The sequence below is a fragment of the Oryzias latipes genome, chromosome 4 (assembly GCF_053564925.1).
Source record: "Oryzias latipes strain Hd-rR chromosome 4, Olatipes_Hd-rR_3.1".
Lineage (NCBI taxonomy): Eukaryota > Metazoa > Chordata > Actinopteri > Beloniformes > Adrianichthyidae > Oryzias > Oryzias latipes.
The window spans coordinates 19707088-19730000 of NC_136240.1; the positions used below are offsets into that span (position 1 = coordinate 19707088).

At 37.2% G+C, this 22913-nt stretch overlaps 1 protein-coding gene across 3 annotated transcripts in view; it reads right to left on the minus strand.

The window, feature by feature from the left end:
• ddah1 (dimethylarginine dimethylaminohydrolase 1) overlaps positions 1–22913 on the minus strand; it is a 91919-nt gene that overhangs the window by 12567 nt on the left and 56439 nt on the right. For all 3 annotated transcript variants that reach the window (XM_020702490.3, XM_078946031.1, XM_004068032.5), the window contains 2 exons: positions 8010–8109; positions 5932–6005 (listed from right to left, as the gene is read on the minus strand). In XM_020702490.3, the coding sequence (XP_020558149.1) occupies positions 5932–6005; positions 8010–8109 (174 nt within the window). The remainder of the gene's footprint in view (positions 1–5931; positions 6006–8009; positions 8110–22913) is intronic.

Sequence of the window (22913 nt, forward strand, 5' to 3'; positions counted from 1 at the left end):
TAGTTTGGAATGACTGTGGTTTACTTTAATTGTATTTGCAGGGTTCACATAAGGGGAATAGTTTCACCTGAAGCTACAAACATTTTTATAGCAGGTTTTTCTTTATACAGACATTTCTTGCCTGTTTTGTGTTTCTGTGCACTGACAAGAAGTGAGGTCCACCCTGTGAGAATTTAGTCAATTAAAAATGGTTTGACTCTACAGTAGTGGCATCCAATCACTAATAATCTCAGTGGATAAGGTGTTGCACAAAACCGCTCATATTAAAAAGAGAAGCAAACGATCAGTTTACAATTCAAATACTTTTTTGAGGTGAAAAAAAAAACAACCTGTCAAGACGATACCCAACAGGCCTGCAGCTGATCACTGCAGCCAACTGGAGGTCAAGGCGCCTGAGGAAAATTTTATAGTGGTGCATATTTCAAATTTTAATCTGAACTGCATCAATAAACACTTCAAAGGATCTTTAGAAAATATTTATTGCAGCCCATGAAGCTTGGCATTAGAGGTATTTCTGGCTAGTTTGTAAATGTGCAGGGGAAACAGCACCAATGGTGCTTACACGTTTGGCAAGAATGACATTCCGCCATTAAAACTTCATGTTCCTTTGAGAGTACTACAAAACACACTTCTGAGAAAACAACTGTTTCAGATAACTCAACCAAAAAATGTTAAAAGGCCATTTAACAGGAGAATCACACTGACAGAAATACGGCTCCTCTTCGCTGCACAGGAGTATCAGTGGAATTCTGTTTTGGGTTTCTCCAACTTTATGCAGTTGATCTTGGACCGGCCTATTCTATAAAGCATGGGTTAAAAGCTGATGGTTTTGCAAGACTGAGGTTTCTATTTGAAAAGTTAAAACAGTCATCGGTATTCCCATTCTAAAGTTGATAAATTGTGCATTTGATTCAAGTACTCACTCTCTGGAAACTTCCTGAAGCCAGAGTGGGGTCCTTCTAAATCAGTAAACTCTGAAGTGAACTGTACTTTAACTAACAATACAATAGGAAACTTTCCTTCCTGACTTTAAAAGATGACATATTTAGGCTTGGGATATATATATATATATATATATATATATATATATATATATATATATATATATATATATATATATATATATATATATATATATATATATATATATATATATATATATATATATATATATACATATATAAATATATATATTTTTTTTTTCTTTACATGCAAGGCTTTGACCACTTTTCTTTAAATTATTTTCAGTTTCATGCAACATTTTAAGGTATTTTACAGGAATATTTTCCATTGTTGCCTCTCATTGTGACTTTTTCCATTCATGTTGTCAAGTTTCCATTCAGACTCCTCTGTTTGCACAGTTACTGCACTGCAGTTCCCTTTGCTGTTTATGAAATAATAAGAGATTAGCCTTTAGCTGTTCACTACGCCAAAAGTTTCAATGACCCCATCCTTGTTGTTTTTCTGAACCCCTTCCTTGGCTCTTGTTCAGAGGGTCTGCAGACGAGTCCTGGGAATTCAAGCCTTTAATGTGAACTTTCTCCATTCCTTAACCACGAACAGGAAGTTTCTGTGTAAAATTACAAGTACAAACCATTCTTCTGTGGTTATTAAGATAAAGAGGATAAAGGATAAGAAGCATTTGCTTTTTATCTGCAGCGGCACTCTGATCTAGAGCCATGTTCTGAGCAGGAAGGCTTTTTATTGACTAAAACAAAATGAAAGCAGAGCATGCTGCTTCTTAACCCACATGTGTCTTATTGGCTGAAATGAGGAATTAGCAATTCTTAGGTGAAACAAAGGAACTCAAAGAAAACAACAGTGTTTGCTGGTATTTCCCTGTGTGAGCTCCCTGTAGGAGCCACAAAGAAACTACCCTGTACATCTGCATGCAGTTGTTGAGCACTAAACAAACTTGGCAACAAAGTGATCTGTAATTTGATAATCAAAGGAAAAACCAACAGTGACAGGATGAATCAATCTGATAAAAAACGGAAAAACTAATAAAAAATAAAGCGCTTAAGTGATTTTTCCTTGGTGTCATTTGCTGGAGACGCATCATTAAGTCTCATCTTATCAAAGATAACTCGAAACACAGAGGAATCCATAATGAGGACTTCAAATCAGATACAGACAGGAAGATAGAAGCAGTGGAATAGAGCAGATTAGCTCACTGTAATGAGCTGAACTCTTGACATCATGACCTACCTCTCATTTTGTGTGTTAGTCAGCTCTTTGCCACTTCTTACACAAACATGCATTAAACAATTTGAGCGGCTTAGTTGTTCCTCAACAACTAGAAACATCAAATATCTACCCGCTTTATATTATGGTAATGCATCCTGAGACTGGATTTTCCATATACTACGTGTCTAAATAAGCTTTTCTGACAGTGAAAGCTATTTAAAAACCTTCTTGGATCAATCAAAACTTCTCTGTAACCTGTTGTTCTGGAACAAATCCATGCTTTTGGTTTGGCTTTAAAACACAGTAAGACTAATGTGCTAACAAGACACTTTTTCCAGTCTAACCCGAGTCTCATGTCTTAAGATTCAAGAGTTTTTTGTCATCGTAAAAAAAAGATTTTCGGTTTAAACAAATTAGACGAGTATAAATCAAGTTCCTAATCTTATAGCTAAAAGGAGATGTGTATTGTCACATATTGGTTCTTTTGATACTCTTAAATGTTCCACTGAAACAAAAACAGATAAAGAGAAAGAATTTTGTGTGCCAGATCCTTGCTTTGAGCAATTTAATTTGTGCTCTGACACATTTTACATGTTTGCAGAAAGAGTGACCGAATAAATACTTGTTCTTCTCTTGTTTTTAACCCATTTTTTGATTGATAGGAACTCTCTCTTTATTTTACATGCAGTGACTGTGATGGCCTTCTACTCCCTTTTGAGCTGCTTTCCACCACTTCTGAGTCTGAAGCGGTCTGCTGGTGCATTGTTTACACATTCAGTTTGCTTGACAACAAAATTCCGTCAGAGAAGCAACTGGAGATCGCAGAGAAGAGGCAGAGGAGACTGGAGCCCTTCAGAGTTTGCGGGACTCTTAAAGAGTTTATTTATGATGAAGATGTAGCATTTCCCCCTCTTTCACAGAGTGGCGAATATGACGGCATCGATGACCATTTATGAATACTGTCTTCATTGATGATTTATTAAAAAAATACATTTACATAGATTTTTTGGGCAAAGTTTGTCAGACGCAATGCATTGTGGTCTATATTCACAGATCTGGAGAAAATCGATGCACACTGGTTTTTCGCAGAGACTTCTGGATAATTTCTAGTATACTCGATTTTGGAATTGTAAATTCGGACAGCACTACAAAATGGCAAATGCACAAGTGCACTACGTAGTCAGTAGTAACGGTAATTCGGACATAGCGTCTGTCACTTCCCTAAACAAATACATTGAGCATCAACGACTTAAAGGGTACGTTTGAGTTGTTGTCTGTGGACGCTCAGTTCATTCCCAGTCAAGTAGGCATATTTCTGTGCAAGTTGGAGGTTACTTAGTTTGCAACGGGACAAGAAAAATAATAAATGATTCCTACATTTTTCTCAACACTGTTGTGACTGATAGTTCAAGATAAAACCCAATGCAATGGTAGAAGTGAAACATGCAGCAACGAAATTATTTTTTATTTGAAAAAGTCATTGGAAAAAAAACAATGCAGGGAATATTGTTAAAGAGGAAGATTGGAAATGAGGATGAAGATGTACAAGCTAAAATTAGTAGAGAAGATGACTATGAGAAAGGAGGAGGTGTATTTCATGCATTCATCAAGTTCTTCAGTACAATTAAATCAATTAAAATATTTTTCTGACAAAGCCCCATCAATGGTTGTATTTACAATCAAGATTTGGTGGTAGGCGGGCGCCGGTGTTTGGCAGCGGAGCCGCCACCAGTGTGTGAATGTGTGAGTGACTGGGTGAATGGGTCTGTGACTGTAAAGCGCTTTGTCCTTGTAGGAAGAAAGGCACTATACAAGTATACGCAATTTACCATTTACCATTTATTCTTAACTTCATTTGGTGTCGTAATAATTCATTTTAACAATGATTTGATTCAAATCATAATTTGTGGTTGACCATCTGATTCACTGACCTACAATCAATCCAGGACATTTTTGGCCAAAAATTCTACCAGTGTGACTCAGAGATAAATATCTGGGTACTGAACAGTGCAGGTGAAGTTTTCCAGAAGTTTACTTGTATTTCTTGCAAGACAATCAAGTGTAAATAAATTATGTGTACAAACAAACAAGTAAACAAGAATTAAGGGTAAATCCATTCACATTTACTTTCATGAAGTTCAGTCCTCTGTTTTTCCACATCAAAATAATCCAAACAGAACATTATTACACCATTCTTCCACAATGTATGGTCACATGACTTTGAAAAATTCAAAGTCATGTAATAATGAGTGTAATAATGGCTTGATCATTTTTTGCTGCATCACATGTGTTTTATCTGCTGCAATCCACTTGGTCATTTTTATGTTATAATAAAATCAACCTCCATACCTCAATCCAAATAGTATTTTCTCAAGATCAACATAATAATCAATTTATTTCATTTTGAAACAATTTTTTAATGGTATCGTTTAATTTGATTCAATTGACAACTTGCCTGAGACAGATCAATCTGGTTGGATAAATCAATGTATCAATTCATCATTACACCCATAATCTGAATCTACTGCTATTAAAAAGATTTACATTGATGTCTTTTTTTATAGTACTGACATAAGCAAAAATCTACTTTCACCCATGGATATGTCCCATAGAGTCTGTGACTTTGTTGGGTGAAAGGCGGATGTGGCAGAAACCAGAATCCATCTCGGACAATCCTCTTCATTATCATTCTTTAAATGAGATTGTTACAGTGCACTGAGGAGCTCCTTCAGTCAGAGACTGAAACATCCTCGCTGCAGGAAGGAGCACTTTAGCAGATCTTACAGATCTTCTGTCAGCGTCCAGACTCTACAATGTGTCATAGACAATGAACACTTGAAATTGTGTTATTTATTGCATTTTAGTGTTATTAATTATTGAATAATACTGCTATTTATTATCTGCTATTTTTTCTTTTTCATCATTTGTTGTTTTTGGAGCTATAGTAAAGCAAATTCCCTGTAATGGGACCAATTAAAGTTCTCTTTTCTTCTACATAAGAGCTTTAATAATGAACAAAAAGACTAACAAACTATAAAAACTGCTAACCTTTTCAAAATAGTAAAATATCAATAATCCAGTTCAGATAAATGTTTTAATTACAAATCATGGTCTTGTTTGTTGACAGGGAACAGAAGCCCCCAGCTCCAGGTTTAAATGAATGTTCAATTAAAACTGGCTGAAAGTCAGTCGATGTCTGTGCCAGAGCTCCTACCGTTAATTGCTAGTAGGATCCTACAGCAGCTCCAATCAATAATTGCAGCTCCAGTGATGATGAATACCACACTGAAAAGATTTATTGTACGGGATTTCTGCTTTGTGGGACTTACTTTAAATCCCAAATATATATACTTCGACCCATCCCAATTCTTTAGGTTATCTTAAAGAAAAACATACCTTAAATAACAGTTTTCGTGTAATAAATGGATGTTGGACTTCAGGATGATAGTGCATTAAAAAGTGGAGGTGAAGGAGAGGTTGATATGGATGGAGAAGGAAATGAAATAAAAGAAAAATGAATGCAGAGGAAAGTGATGAAAGGAAGATGAATGGTGCCGGGATACTATTACCTCTTGGCCTAGAGCCTTTATGTCTGAGAATCAATCTGAGTCGTCCTATTTTATTCTGAAATTTGATTGCATGTGGAAGGATGTAATGTAAAAGGATGATTATGAAAGGCGTTAGAAAAACTGCTTTCATGCGTTAAGTTTCCACTTTTTAACCCTTCTCAGGTATTCAGCTCACCTTAAAGGCATCAGCAAGAATCTCTGCTCCCCTCTGATTGGTCCGTTTGGAGAGACCCACAAAGAACTCTCGCCCTACAAAGAAAAACACAAGTGACGTTTTTCTGACAAATAGAAATCTGGAAAATCTCAAATCAGTTCGCAATGGGAACATTTAAATGTCAGCCAAACACAGAGAGCACGTGAAGCCGAGGAAGCTGCAACCAGCTGTTTTTTAACACTTGTAGAAAAGTTGGGCGCACAGAAAGAGCTGTGAATGTCTGAGCTCTGGGACAGGCTCCTTAAGTTGCTGCTATGCCTCCATAACGTGAGCCATTAGCCGGACTCCTGCCAGCAGGAAATGTTTCAAGCCCTGACATGTGAAACCGCTTTTAGCTGAAAGGATCCACAGCAGTGTCTAGAAATCCAATTAGGTGTGCTTTTTTAATGTTCTGTGTATATAAAAAAAGATTTCAACTCGTATTTCCAAAACTGTAACAGATATTGTTGCTTTTAACTACTTTTTCTTTTTTTATATAGAAAATAATTTTATTGATCTGTAGAAAGTTTTTGTTTTGTGCAAGCAATGCTGATGCACCAGGTTACAGAGGTCAAAAACATCTGTTTATGGGGAATACAAAAAGCAAAAAAGCAGTACACTTACAGGCATAATGTAGCCCTTTGGAAACTACAGATAACTGACTATTTTACCTTTTTCTTCATCAGTTTTTTCAAGGAAATGTAGAAAAACTCTGGGGTAAATCTGGTAGCAGAAGTTGTTTTCTAATATGAAAAAACCCAGCACTTCATTTGTGGATACATCAAAGCTATAAATAAAATTCAGGCATTATTGCACTTGAATTTAGTTTCCATCCTGTTACAACACGTTTTATTTTTTAACGAACGTTGGAATTTTTCTGGCATGCTCATGGCCATACATAAAAATCCGATGTGACTTGACCCTTCTGAACCTGAACTGCCAACGGTAAAACATTGGAGAACTGCTTGTACAGTTTTTGTTTTGTTGTCCCTGGCAACCACGGGTTCACTTTATGTTTGTGAGGGGAAAAAAACAGAAACTACCTTAAAGCAAGCCTGCTGGAAAACATTCAATAATGTGTCCCAGTTTGTGCAGACTAAATATTTTCAAAGATTGAGAAAAAGTGTTAATAACTTGTTGTAAAATGACTTCAAAGGGCTCTATGGTTTCATCTTAGCTTTGTGGAGTTTGCTTATTCTAAAAACAGCAAAACCCAAAGCAGGCTATATGTTTACAGCAGGCACTACTCCAACATGTGAGGTCATGTTAAAACCAGCATTTAAGCTGTTTGATTTTAGTTTTTTCAGTTATTAAAATGTTGTTTTGTAAAACCTTAGTTTTTTGAAACATTTCTCAAAATTGATTATTGTTTCTTTTGAACCTGACACATTAAAATAAATATTGGTAAAAAGTATTTAAAGTGAACACAAATATGTCCTACAATTTGGGCTGAGATGTACTGTCTCAGAAATAAAAAATCTATTTCTTATTTTTTAATTAGCTTCCACAGTCAAACCATAAATACTTTGTTTTGTTTTAAGATTTAAACTTTTTACAGCTCAGAATAATTTGAGTAATCTCTGCAGTTGTACCGTTTTAGGTCTAGACTGGTTGGAAATGTCTCTTTGTGCAACCGTAACTCACTCTGCCCTCTTAACCTTCCATATGAAATAAGCCATTATGCAGTAATTACAGGTTTTTCTCCTCCTCTCCCTCCTTAAGCAGCCACCACTAAGCTGTTCTTGTGCTTGAGGTGGAACAATCAGGTTCATTTTTGATGGTGCCTTCTCCTATTAAGAAAGTTAGGATTGGATGTGATCTGAATTCATTTAGATGGTCAGGACCAGTAAGTTGAACCAGCATGTTAAATTGTCCTAAATTATAGTAATATCATCAGAAACAGAGAACTGAGCTTGTCTTACATGTTTAAAACTAAAAGGCAAGGAGCATGTAGATTTGATCAGTTCAACTGAACGTGTTTTAAATGTTTTGTCAATCAGTAAATTATTTTTTTGCAATAGTAACCAATAAAGTACAAGTGAATGTGGGGGGACACCTACCTGTAAAGAGAACATCTCCTCCATCTAGAGTTGCATTCTCGTCTGCAATTTCCACAATGTTCATGTTGAGATCCGTTAAAGCTTCTTTCATTGCCTCGGTCTACAATCATAAAAAGAACACATAAACACAGTTAAACTTAATTGAAAGCAAAATATTTATAATTTAAAATTCTGACACTGTTCTTATGCAATTAGGTGAAGGTTTCAACATCATTTTAATAAAGTCTGCATCTTCATGATTCATATTTAAATAATATTATGGCTTTTATTTATCAACAACTTACAATGAAATCAAGTACCTATCGAGTTTTCGGTTGGTACCACCTCCCTAATGCTACGTCCTGTCACATCGTCCTCTAAACCAACTTTCAATTGAGTCTATGTAAACGTGTGTATATGCACATTTCGGGCTTCCACATTCAAAACTCTCATATTCACGTCGTTATGCAAGTTTTTAAGTCCGCTCTAAATACAAAACATGCAGCAATTAAATGTGTGTTGAAGGGTAAAACAGCTGAACTTTGACCAGTGAAGGCCTCAGATTTGGTAGTGATACATGGACGGCGTCTATGAATGGTGTTTTCATTCATCTAGGTGCCAAACGTTTGAAAATGGATCATGGGGTAGAAATAATAATTGTGGCTTGTGCCCAGCCAGAATTGTATGACACCAAGTCTTTGATATATCAGAATAGAGCTGTGAAAGAAAAAGCCTGGAGCAAGATTTGCACCACTTTGACATTTCACACTTCCAACAGAAGATAAATGTGCTAGTATTGGGTAGCCACAATCCACCATATGTTAAACGTGTGTTCAATAATGGCGTTTAGCCCATTCTTAAATGCACATCACATGCCCATTATGAATGTAGCTTAAAAATCATGTCTACTGTTTACCTTTCTAACAATGTTGGATCAGAATAAAAATATTGGTATATCAACGTTAACTTGGTTTTGGTTCTGATCTTCACAGGAGGGGACTTACAAAGATGGATTAAAGAAAAACATTAAAAATACATCTTTATTTTAGTCCCCATGATACACATGGGGTCTTCACAACGTGATTCACCCTCTAGATTAGACAAGAAGACCCTACAAACAGCCCATTAAATTGAAAAGCTTTAATCCAACTTTGATGAAACTGGGTCAAACGGGAGTCTTGGACTGGATTTAGATGGAATCTTCAAAGTTCTGTGTTCAGGGTAATTTGTCTTTCTGCTCTGTGTAGCCATGGAATAAAACAGGCTGTCCATGCTGCGTTTTAGCTCTCAGATGGGATAAGCGACAACTCTGAACAGGAAGAATTGTGCTTAGAAAATAAATGGACAGGGTCACTGTTGGATGGTGAATGGCTTGCACTTATAAAGTGCTTTTCCAACTCATCTTCTCCAAAGTCCAAAATGTCTTACAAATCCTACTCCAATTGTCCAATTCATACACATTCATACATTAGTGTCTGTAAAATAGTATGGTGGTTCAATTATTTCTGGTTCAAATTCTATTGGAGTAGACTGGAGTGTCCGATTTGTCTCTGCGCTTGTGTGAATTACTCACTAATACAGCTTTTCCCATCTAGTCCAAAAAAAAATGTATAGGTTAGCTGGAGTTTTTTTATTTATCTATTTGCAATATGTCTGCCCTGCAACACAATGCAACCTGTTGAACTTCATTTAAACAGTTTCTTAAATAGGCCTCTGTAATTCCAGGAGTCCTAATAAGAGAGACAGTAAATTATTATAATAACGCATTTTGTATAATGGACTTAACATTTAGATAACACCTCAAAGTGCCACATAATTGGCTCCAACAGTGAGGTGACTAAAAAACTAGAGAATGGTCCCAGTAAGTCCAACTTACCTAGGAAGCTGTTATAGTCAATGGTATCAAAAACAGTGGAAGGATCCAGAAAAACAAGAAGCAACAAGCAGCCCTGGTCAGCAGCCATCACTTGATTATTAAGACTCTGACCAGGACCATCTCTGTCCCATAAAGCCATATATGCTGTGTACATAGAGATGGTCATGAAACTATGCTGCAAAAACCTTTACCAAAAACTAGGAGAGAAATGGCAAGTTTGAAATTATTCTATAACTTTCCCAAGTTGTCTTAATCCATTGAGGGTTTTCTTAGGTGGGATAAGAAGCAGCAATTCTGAGGCCCCTCCACCTATCTCTGTGTGGTGCCAGTAAAGTGAGAATATAATCAGTGTTTTCAGAGTCTGGTGGAGGGGATGGAGCAACAGGAAAGGCCGAGCAAACCCATAAGATGACTAGGTTTGCCTTTATTTCCATGTTTATTTGAACTGCAACCCCACTGTTAAAGCCATGTGATTCCTCTCACTTTCATTCATCTGACCACAGGATTCTTTTCAACAAGCTGCAATGACATAATTTCTATAAGCCATGAATTTATATCTGTTTGTGGGATGAATGTTAAATTTTTACAAGACACTTGGTGAGGGAAGCATGGAAGATGACGGACCAACATAAACTTTGGAAATGCTTGTTCCTGTCCTCTCAGTGTGGGTTAGGAGATGTTTCATACATTTACAGGAAGGAAGTTCAAGGATGGCTGCAACAACTAACATTAGTTTTTATTATGAAATTCATCCCTTTATGGAAAGTCACTTCTCGTCTATACTTCCTTTAAGCTTAACCCAAATAAGAGGGAAGAGAACCGTTTTTGGCTTAACCCTGGCTGCTCTGTTCTCCTGTCTGACCGCCCAACGAGATTTTATTGTCTTGTTTTTAGGGGTTCCCTCTGGAGTAGTTTCCATAGCCGATCATGTTAGGAAGAGCATCAGTGTTTCCACCAGTCATATCTCACGATGACCTAAGCTTACTAACAGTGATTCTGAAAGAACATGGAGCCTCTGCGCCTCCTTATCAGCAAAAAGTCAAACTAAAAGGTCACTCAGGTAGACTGCTTTTAAGACAATAACAGAGGCTTGAGTTCTATACACTTTATTCCCCTCCTGCACCAACATTACTTCATGTAAAACACAAATGTTGCGTATTGTTCCAACAGGTTAAAGACCTACTCCAATGAAAAATTTGTTTTTTTGGTGTTTTTAACATGTTCTTGTAGCATTTTCTCGTGATGATGGACATAAATAAAGGATTTAGGATTAAAACTGCATTTCTGAGTATTTATTTATTTCAAATCATAAATCAGGACCAGACGGAAAAAAATGCATTTCGAAAAAGGATTGTAGTTGTTACGTACAAACTAAAATCTGGGGGCCACAAGCTCCCAGTTCTGCTCCACTCCAGAGCATCCACTAGACAAATAGATCCTTTAATACCTTTGTTTTTTTCCATGTCTGAGCTAGTGGAAGAGAGTGTAAACAAAGGGGTGATGGGAAATGAGCACAGGCCAGCCACAACTCAGGTGAATTTCTGTTGAACTCCTGTTACCTTGCAGAAACTATGTCCTAGAAAGCCACAAAAGTTTTTTTTTTAATTTTGTTTAAAAACAGCACAATAGTAATTAAAAGATCACTGGAAACCATTTTAAAATAGATCAAAAGATGATTGGAGTGAAACTTCAACTATTATTACTCATGTTCATGTTTAATTTTAAATTTCCTTCTATAAATAAATGGTGTAAACAGCAGACTTTGATAGCACAGGTGGTTGGCAATTTTCCAAATGATTACCTTTCCATGAATGAGCTAAGCTTTCCACCTGTAGTTCTCTTCCGCAGTTCAACTCATTTTCGAGTTTCATCTACCGAAAAAGAACAAGGCGTCCTTCCAAAAAACTGGGTTTTCTTACTAGCTTTGACAGCAATAGAATGGAGCACATTAGCGATAAGTAGCAGTTAATCCCAGTCAATTCTTTTTTGCAAGTTCCCAAAGCCTTCCTCTGCTTTTCATTTACTGAGGTTGTAGATATGCTTCTGATAAATACAAAGGTTGAGTCAGGGATAGTAAAGAGCAAGTGCATGCTTGAATGTTTGCTGACATCACATAATATATTGTTTTTGAGTGTCAAATTAGAGGAGTGCTGTTCCTCTCCATCAGAAATTCTCCATCAATCCCTACAACGCAGTCAGAAACTCGAGATATTTTCAAAAATACCTTTGGCATTCTTTAGAATCTGTGAGGCCAGCGTGCAGCGAACAGTGTGTGTTTATTTCATGTCAGGGAGATAAGAACTGATTTGATCTTCTTGAGAGGGCTTATCTTTCCTAATCAGGCATTACACACAAGTGCTTCCTCCTTATTTTTTTTTCTCTATCTTGTTTTTGGCACGTTTTAGCCTTTGCCTCAAATCGTTCCAAAATTCTGGATAGCACAAGACAAATTTTTGCCTCCGATTTCTTTAAAGTGACAGTGTCTATTGTTCAAGAGGACTCAACCAAGGCATTGAGTCCATGTAGATCAATTTAAATTCCAAATGTGCTTGTGTAAGTGCATGTTAAAGGCAGCTTTTTTTCAAGGAAAACCAGAGAATATGAAACTTATGGTATTATCATTGTTTTGGATTTCCTTTCTGTTGAAGACAAACAATGGTGTGAAAATTGAGCCCTTCAATGTAGCAAAAAATATTGCCATAATCAATATAAATATAGTGCGTATATTATACTCAGTCTCACCAGTTTTTTAGATAAATTTTTAATTGTTAATCGGTTTATTTGTAACTTTTGATGAATTGGGAGTAAGATGGCCCAAGTAATTAATATTTGAATAAAATAGGTAAAGGACTTGCTCAGCAATCTTACTGTATTAAGAGAAGGCACTACAATAAATACATAACCTTGGAGAGTTCAATAAATGAACATATTTCTTTCTTGAAAGCAGATCCAAAAATGAACATTAGCACTGTTATGTAATAATTTAACATTTTCAGGTCTCTGTCTTTGCTATAGTCTTGGGAAATGCTAGTTAATACCCTTTCCATTAAAATATGTGCCTTCAGCTGTCAGGGTAATAAACTACATATATAGAAATATACCATGAATTAACAGTTTACAAATACAAATGGCCAAAAGCACATTTTCAGCACTTTTTAATCACTGTTCCATTTTATGGGTCTATTGATTTTTCCCCCACACGACTGTAACTGAATACATGACAGGAAAGTTCCCAGACAGAAGTATGTCAAAACCTGGATCCCATGTCTTGTACATTGTAACATTATATCAAAAGATAACTCAAACTCATAACCCTGTCTGTTTGCTGTACCTACAGTACTGGGGTCAAAGCCAAGTTACTGTCAGAGATAACAGCAGGTGTTCTTTAACTACAAAGCAGCTAATGAATACAACCGACATCGGTTGTTCTTAAGCTTATTACACCAATATCTTACATTTATCTATTTTCCATACATGTCCCCTCCTATGAGATAGTGGGATCCTGTCCGTGTCTTTAGTGGGAAAGGGTTGGTTTACAACAGGAACAGATCACCAGGCGTGCTCACAGTCAGACCAGCAGACATGTGAAATTGAATAATCCACTCTATGAGCACATCTGTGGATAACAGGAAGATGACAGAAAACCAACCTAAAACCTTCGCACAGAACTATCCTAGATTAAATTCAACCAAGAACCTTTATGTGTTGGCCCCTACAATTTAAAAGCTTCTTTATTCTACCAAGTTGCCAAATACTGGCTAAATATTCTCATATTTCTTCTTTGGTAATAATAATTTGTGTGGTTCCCAAACAAACTACTAGCGTGTTTCAGCATGAACTTGGCACCTATGCACCTTTTCTAAATGATGTTTTGTCAAAATCAACATTACATTATATCAGGGCTGAAAATAGATATTTCATATGTTTTACATTTCAGAAAGTGTGTTTTCTGACTTTAGTAACCTAAATGACTGCCAAGGGCCAAATTTCAATGTAGATCTAAACACGCAAATGTCATCCTTTCTCTATAATGTCCTATTTTGTTTGAATGAATTTCACTAACCTGTTTTTCCCTTATCCTACACTCAGTCTTTATCTCACATATCCTCTATTCTCTTAAGACCATCATGGCGGGGTCAGGAATACTTTCACAGTGACTTTTCATGCGGACTGGTCTATTATCTTCCTCTGTCAGGGGATATCCAATACTGAAGTCTGCCCAGGTGCCAGTTCACATTGGCAGTCCTGCTCTTTCTCTTTTTCCTCCAGTCATCCTGTGCTCCCACATCTCTCTTCTTATCCCCCTCTGAGTGCTCGGCCAGGCGGCTTACAGTTAGCTGGCACCCTGTTTTGAATGAAAAAGGTCTTAAAATTCATTAGGAGCTGAGAGCTCTGAGGGCCAGCCGGTCTGCCTGCCACATTCCTGCCGTTCCAGCCCAGGAGAGGGGAGACGGAGCAGAGAGAACAGCCTTTTATTTGGGGCTTTTTATGGACTAATTCTCCCCTCCCTCGCCATGGTACCCGTGGATATCGCATTCTGCTAAAAGGGACCATCAGTCTGATAGAGCACGGTGCATTTGGAAAGGGAATTGAGAGACCCAACAATGGCATTCCTGAGGGTCATCCTAGCCTCCCTGCACCAGGCAACAGAGTCCCACGCTCCAGTTTAATGGGGGTACAACATTCCCGAAGCTCACACACAAGGAGCTTTAGCTCTTTGAATGACAGCTTACTGCCATAGTTTGTCAATTAATAAAATACCATTTTAAAGAGGCAAATAGGGCCAGTTGGTGAAAAGAGAGAATTTTGATTAAACTCTACGCATTATATAACGCATCATTATTTTTTGTTTTGGTCACTTGTGAAATATCTGCCTTGTTAGGGAATCTGCTGAGTCAAATGATCCCAGGGTAATCCAACCACTGAAATCCTTTGTGGTTCTTTCAAAGGATGAGATTTCCAAGTGATAAACACAATGTGCTTAAAAATGAGTTTGTGATTAAAAGAACAAAAAAAACAGAATTGTTTGTTAAACAGTCTTGAAGAAAAGTTTCATTTGTGCGTCACAGCTAAAGCTTTGGCTGAACATTTGACGCACGGTTGGCACTGGTGATGGTAACAGATACTAGAACCTTAATGCAAAATTTAACAAGCGATGGAATGACTGTCGTGCATTATAAAAAACAAAATGGAATTTAGGATGAGTGCAGAGACGCACATCTTCACTGTGCAGGAATGAGGGTCTGCAATCAAAACCTTTCACATACAAAGTCTCTGACGTCATTCAACAATCTAAAAAATTAGTTCTGCTTTTTGTTGGATGGACATGGGTAGAACGATGCAAGAAAAGGGCAGGCCAAGTGCTGTCTTTGGGGGTGTCAGATTTAGCCAAGACAAGGCCAGAGATGAGACAATTCCATGAAATTGGGAAAAAAATCTAAGAAAGTAAACAACCAGTGCGTAGACAATTTTTGGAACATTGTTGACAAATCCTTGTTGAAAGACTGTTTTGTAACTGTGGTTAACCATATCATGATGTACCCTGACTCTACAATCCTATGTCTTGTATGAACATTAACAAGTGGGTAAAATTGCTGAAATGCACAATAAACAGAAAGGAATCCAGCAACCAGGCAACAAATCAACCACAAGGATTTGGCAGGCTGTCTCAGTAACAGCCAGATCCACTTTGTGATCAGGATATCAGGGACACTGTCATCCATCATGAAACAGACATTCTTTTTTTTTAGTGGGACAACTTGCAGAAGTGGTGACTGACAAATGCAATATGTCATCTCTATCTATCTATCTATCTATCTATCTATCTATCTATCTATCTATCTATCTATCTATCTATCTATCTATCTATCTATCTATCTATCTATCTATCTATAAATAAAACATGTTGCATGATTTTATTACTGAAGTGGGCCTGAAAATCAATGTAGAGCTAAAGGTACACACATTTAGAATTTTCTTTATGAAGAAATGTTGCTAAATTTCACAAATGTATGCTACTGGGACATAGAGCCTTTGGAAGAAGAACATTCCTTTCCGATCTTCTGGCCTGAAAAACACTAGTATTAACGTCAGTAAGTTTGGAGGATGTGTGGCATGTGCAAAATAGACTAGTAGTTCAATTTCAGAGGCTTTGATAGGAAAGAACTAGTCATTATTTGAGCTTACACTGACGCTTAACATGGAAACAAAATCACTTATATACGGTTCCCAGCTTTCATAAATTAACTGTCATATGAAATCACCTAACAGAAGGAAATGACTCTCTAAAACAGTGTTTTTCAACCTTTTTTGAGCCACGGCACACTTTAACCTTGACAAAAATCCCGCGGCACACCAGCATCAAAAAAAAAAAAATAGCAGAAACTCATGGTTTGTATTGATCGACAGCCCCCCCCCCCCGCAATCTCACGTGCAATTTTGTGATAATTGTGGCAGAAAAAGCAGGAAATTGCGGCTGTTTTTTCTAAAAGATGAAATAAAAGTTAAGTTAGAAAATTTAGAAACTGATGTTTGTTCGTTGTGGTTTCAAGACGTTTACAGTTTTTCTCAGTCGCTTTAGTACAATTCTCAGATCAGAATGAAATTCCCAAGACTATTTGTTCAATCTTCACATCATGATGTCACTTCAGCACATCATATAAGCAGTTTCTCACTTCTTTAAACAAGTTGCAATTGCTTTGGTACATCCATGCAAATGATTATGAACAATTCTCTGCTCTTTGCTACATTATCAATTGTTTATGTCATGTTGATCAAAATGTATTATATAGTTCACTGTGCAATAGTCTTACTCCTCAAAACACCTAGTCATTAGTTCATCGTATAAGTCATTAACTGCAAAATGGCTGACCAAGTTGTCATAATGTGACAAACATATTTCACTGCATTGCAAGAGAGGATATTCACTGTGATGTGGATGAGAATTTGTGGCCTAACATACAGGAACGACAAGAGGTGTAGGAAGACCACACCAATTCCTACTGCACTGCCTGTACTGTTGTACAGAATAATGTCCTATCTTTTTTTTCCCCTTTGTGTTACTGTTTGCAGTGGGTTTTTTCTATGTTGGTATGACAGGGTCTGTCAACAAATTACAATATGAACAATAAAAGTGTAAATGTGAATCTTGTCCAGTCTCTTGCAATCAAACAAAAAAGGTGTAACTTACATTTTACAATAATTGTCATCAAAACTTTAGCCATAGTTTACATCAGAACCTCCCTCTAAAGTACACAGTAATATTGACAACATGACTAAGTAATTTGACTGTCTTGTTCGTAGACAATGACACAAGGACTTGACATTCTGATGGCACTGACATGTTCAATGACAGAAAGACTTAGTTTTGAGAGATGAATTAAAGATTTTGAGCAAGTTACAGGCTTTTGCAAGAAATCCATAGTGTTTTGCTGTTTGTACAAATTGTTTTGAGAAATGCACATACGTATTTGCAAACTTCAATTCTGATCTGAGAATTGTACTAAAGCGACTGAGAAAAACTGTAACAAGGACAACTCATTGTGCGCTGACACTGTCCCTTTAAGCCAATGCATCATGGGAGACGTAGTGTGAAAACTGCAGAAAGACTCGCGTCTCTGAGCTTCATTGTTTTGTTTACTTGTTCCACGGTCTGACACCGGATTCTGTGGAAAGCTACACTGCTAAAGACGAGCTTTAGCTGGTATTTTTGTTAGAACTGAGAGACTTTTTGAGCAGAATCAGAACAAGGAAGTGAAGACTTTAACCACTTCTGATTGGTCAGACTGATGACATGTGATTAAGCCTTCAAAAATGATTGGCGGAGACAGTTAAAGGGGCGGGACTTTTCCGCAAACAGTTTTAACTGCAGCCAAATCGCGGTACCGGCATTCTTATCAAAATGTCTTTAATTAGAATCAAATAAACACAAAGAAAAAAGTATTTTATGATCTTTCATATTCCTAACTACTCAGTGTTTTATCAGGGCCTGTTTGGATGAACACAGAGCTGCTATCCTGTAGATGGAAAATGTTTTTAGATCAGTTAATGAGGGCAATTTCCCACGGCACACTAGTATGCCACGGCACACTGGTTGAAAAACACTGCTCTAAAAGACCATTTGTCTTTTTCTATAGTGTGATAATTCCTTTAGCTATTTAAACCTAAAACATTTTAACTTTAAAATCCTCATTCAATTCAATTAAATTCAATTTTATTTGTATAGCCCAAATTCACAAAAACAGTCGTCTCAATGGGCTTCGTATCGATAATTGAAAAAGTGAAACATGAACTCAAAAGGATCATGAATATATAGAGTTCAATAGGAAAATACTAAATTGAACTAACAAACTGACTAAGCTGTACTGGCATCCCTGCCCTTAGACCCCCTTTGCATCACATGCAGTCTTTTTTGTTCCCAGATGGTTGCTATTTTGATATACCATATTTTCAGCACCATAGGGCACTCCTGGTTATAAACTGCACTGGTGTTTTTTCGAAAAAGAATTAGAGGTTTTAAGATGTGCCTTGCAGTGCACAGAATAAGGCAACATCTGAGAAATACTGTCTAAATTACTTCTTCACTTTAGAAATGATCCAGTTTCTAAAAGTAAATGTTGCATTCTAAACAGTTTAAGGGGTTTTAAACATAATTTTCTGCAAGAACAACAAAAAAAGAAAACATATAACGTGTTTAATTGACATCTTTATGTTGTGTCCCTCTAGAGGTTCAGTAGAAAACTGCCTCCATTTACTTAGGTTTGTGACTAAACTTTGATCCATAAACTAAAATTTGCTAGACAAAAAAGAATTCCTTTACTCTGCCCACATCAAATTTTAAGGTATCAGTTAAACAAGGTATAAATATTTTAGTAATTTAGATTAACAGTACAGTTGAATCTCACACTGAGGCTGATTTGCCGAATGACAGTAACTTAAAAAAAAGACAGAATTACAAGCGAAACAAACAAACAAAAAAGTCCAAAATTTCAGAATTATAGACTTTGTAGAAAAAGGACTAGTAAATGGGGAAAATACATGGGTTTACTCATTGGGCTCACATATCTCAGGTATGTAAAACTGCATTTTTCTACCTGCACAATTTAGCTAAGATCAGAAATATAGTAAATATAATAAGAGGGATGCTGAAAAACTCATCCATGAGTTTGTTACGTCTAGGCTGGATTACTCTAACTCTTTGTTAGCAGCATGGGCTAAAAGTTCCTTAAGATGTCTTCATCTTGTTCAGAATGCAGCAAGTGGATGGTTAACAGGAATTAGCAGAAGAGAACACATCACTCCTGTGTTAGCTTGACTTCACTGGCTCCCAGTTGAATCTAGAATTTTTAGTGTTCAGAGAATATTGACCTTACTGTTAATTTGTTTAAATTAAACTTTACAATAACAATTAGTTGTTCATAGGCTGCTAGAAGTTCGAAGCTGGGGAAAGTATGGGGAACTGGGGTTCTGTCCTCTATTCTCGCCTACTTCTACTCTCCTTCTCTCCTCTATTCTTGATCATTATTTAACATTTAGTTCTCCATGGCTCTGGTGCAGTCCGATTCATGTACTGTCCCTCTTTCCCACCCCCTTTCCAGTTGGCATGCCCATGCTTCTGTACCTGACCAAGTACCTCGTCTCTGGCTAGCCTCTACTACTGCTCCTACAGTTGGCTGTGGATCCTGCCTCTGGCTCGTCTCGTGCCCCCGGCCATCCCCCAACTCCATCTGGATGAAGCTCATCTGCTGGACTTTAAACATGTAGTTGTAGAGTTAGATAAGTTAATTCTTCTCTAAGAGTTCTGGTACATCGCCTGTCCGTCCTTGGGGAGGATCCCTCCTTCATGTGGGGGCACCCCTGAGGTTTCTTCGTTTTTTTTTCTGGAATCCGTTTATTTAGGAGTTTTTCCTTACAGCAAAGGAGGGTCAAAGGGCAGGAATGCCCAGTTTAGTTTAGTCTGTTTAGTTAGCTCAGTTTAGCATTTTCCCATTGAATTCTACAGTATGTATTCATGATCCTTTTTTTTATGTTTACTTTACAATTACTGATACAAAGCCCATTGAGACAACTGTTGTTGTGATTTTACAATTTATTTATACAAATAAAATTAAATTTAATATTAAAAGATGATGCCAAATGCCTAAATTACATAGCTTGAGAAAATGATAGAGAGTAGACTGTTGAGAACATACTAAGGAACATTCTTTGAATGAACACTACGTACTCCAACATGCTGCGGGTCACAGGCAGCCTCACGTAGACACCAAACAGGGCTGAGTACTACAAAAATAAACCGAAACATGAGAATGTTTGACAATTCAAATGTCTGTCTCAGAGAAAATAAAGTGCTCGCTCCAATCAGCAGGGTTGCAAAGACGGTGTGTCCTGACTGCTTCTTACTGTGACGGCTCCACAAATACAGGGGAGCTGCAGGCAACCAACTGTCCAGCAACAGAGTGATGCAGACAGGTTCAAATAGATGTGAGCCGCTTGCGTGGAGAAAAACAGAAGAATGGAGCTTTGGTAAATACTTCTCCACTCGGCACTGACCTTTTCAATGTTCATTGGATTTGACCCCCGCAGATTAAATTCCTATACCCAAACAAAAAAGAAAGGCAATAAACTAAAAGCCCATAAAAAAATACGCTTCTGCTTCTTCACTCAACAGGTCCTCTAAAACAATATTTCAACTAAAATGTTACTAACACAAATGGGAACGTTTATTACACATCACATTCACATGCTGCCAAGTCTTCATGCTGATTTGGCTGTTTTTAAGAGAAAAAAAATCCACTAAGTTCTGCCAGTGCTGCTGTAATGCAGGCTGTTTGGACGTCAGCTGTTGCTAATAGATGTCAAGAGGAGCAACACACGAGCCTTCATAGTCACTCCTTTAAACCTCCTCTAATCCTTTACAACCTTTTGTGCGCTCAGTGACACCAATTAAAAAGTAGTTTCAAGTTTCATAGATATGGGATGTGCGTACAGAGCAAAACTCAAGTTTTTCTCTGATAGCCAGACCTTTTTATTTATCACATTTATCAGCTTGGATGAAGAATTTTAACATTAAAGAAAAGAATCTGTAGAAATGCTCAGAAAGAATAAGTTACATATAGGGTTTGTCCCTGAAAACAAGCTGTAGAGATGTAGTGACTTATCTTTTTAGGCTCTACTTTATTCCAGAAATAGACAGATAAAGCATGGGAAACACGCAGTTGCTGCACTTTTCCACTTTTTTTAACGCAGCAAAATTTCACACAAACCCATTTAAACCTCTTTCATTTTTAAAACTTCCTAAATCGGACAGATTGCAAAGGGGACTGCTGCATGAATGCTTCAGGAAACATTCCCCAGAAAGAATAGATTGTAGTACATTTTGGCTTAAGCCCTAAAAATGACCTGAAAACTCTCATTTACACGTCTGTCAATCATCTGGAGCACCATGATTCGCTGGCTTTTATTATCCTTACAGAAAAAGTGTGGGATGAGTCTCACTTGTACAGAGGACGGTTCAATTGAAATTATTTGAGTAGGAATCCCCATTGTGTTTGTTTTGGTTCCATGGCTTTAGGGACATGGAAAGATTAAAATAAAAATACCCAGATCTCCCACACAGTTCGGTTGTCTCAAGAGTTGTGAGGCCCAAGGTGTGCCACAGAACAGAATGTCCAACCAAAAAACACTCTGCAATGGTTTGCCAGGATTTATATGTCCTGAAGGCTCAGCTACCATGGCCTCTTCCAGCCAAGAAAAAGTGTGTTTCATATTTTAGGAAAAGAGTGAGGAAAGAAAAGGTTTGTGAACCCAGGTGGAAGGTTTGTGTGAGTCATAAAAGGTCCAACCAATGCTTTCCTGTTTCACATAGGAGTCCTCCTAGCCTGTGCTGTAGATTCCCTGAGAGAATGTGGAAGCTTGAGGGGGTTAAGGGTTCACGAAAGCAACACCAGTCAAGAAGGATAATATGGATAGCCAGGTTTAGAGAATTTAAAACTTGCTAGATATGTGGGCTACGTGAGACACAAGCTGTCCTCTCTAAAATCCCTCCTAGTGCGTGTTCTGATTTTGTTGCTTTTTCTTTATGCTATTGGGGTTCTCAATATCAGCATTAAAAACAAACCAAAATTTGAGGAAACCCAACCTTAGTATTAGACTATTTTTTAAATCCACATGTCCCGCCAAGAAGTGCAAGAAAAGCTGTTGATGTATTTTCACATCTGCATTCTTTTCATCGTTGAGGTGTTCCAGCAATTTTTTTGTCTTTACTCTGTCCAGAACCAAAAAAACAAAACAAAAAAAAGATGGAAACTGTGTCCTCAGCTAAGAGAAAAATTCTCCATGCCACATAGTTACACCCTCACTTTCCAAAAAATGGACTGGACGGGATCCCAAATGGAATAAAAAGCTACAGCTTGCCAGGCTCAGTATAGACCATCTGCCCATTATGATGGATTTCCCAAAACATCCATTTGAAGTTGAACATTCTGCACGGTCTTGTGAGGAAATGGAGGAAAAGGAGGACGTGTTTTAATCGTAAAAGTGAAAAGAAAAAAATGAGGTGGGCCAAAAGGTTTCCCATAAATGTTAATAAAGGGCTTTCCCAGAAAGTTTTTTTTTCCTCTTTTGAGCATGAAACAAGGAGTCAGGTGCTAATGTTAACCATGTGCACGGCTTGATCCAGATACTTTCCTTTGAAGGATAACAGTGGAAAACCATGCAAAATTAACTATTCAGCTGTTGACTGCCCAGAGGGAATTTGCAGTGGCCTTCAGAATACTTTTTTGCTGATTGTTTGCACTTTATCCCTTCAGAAGCTGAAAATAAATACATTATAATTCACATTTTCTTCTTATTGGCATCTACTGATTACCAACAATAAAAGGTTTTAAATCCTCAATTGAATCGGTTAGTTCAAAAGGCGCCAAAGTCCAAGAGGTTTGTTTTTCCAGAAAATTATTTTAATTGCATATCTTAAAGGGAGGCTACACCAAATGATTAATACTTTACTCACATTTAGCACCAGTTCATAGCTTACAAATGCTATAATATGAAGC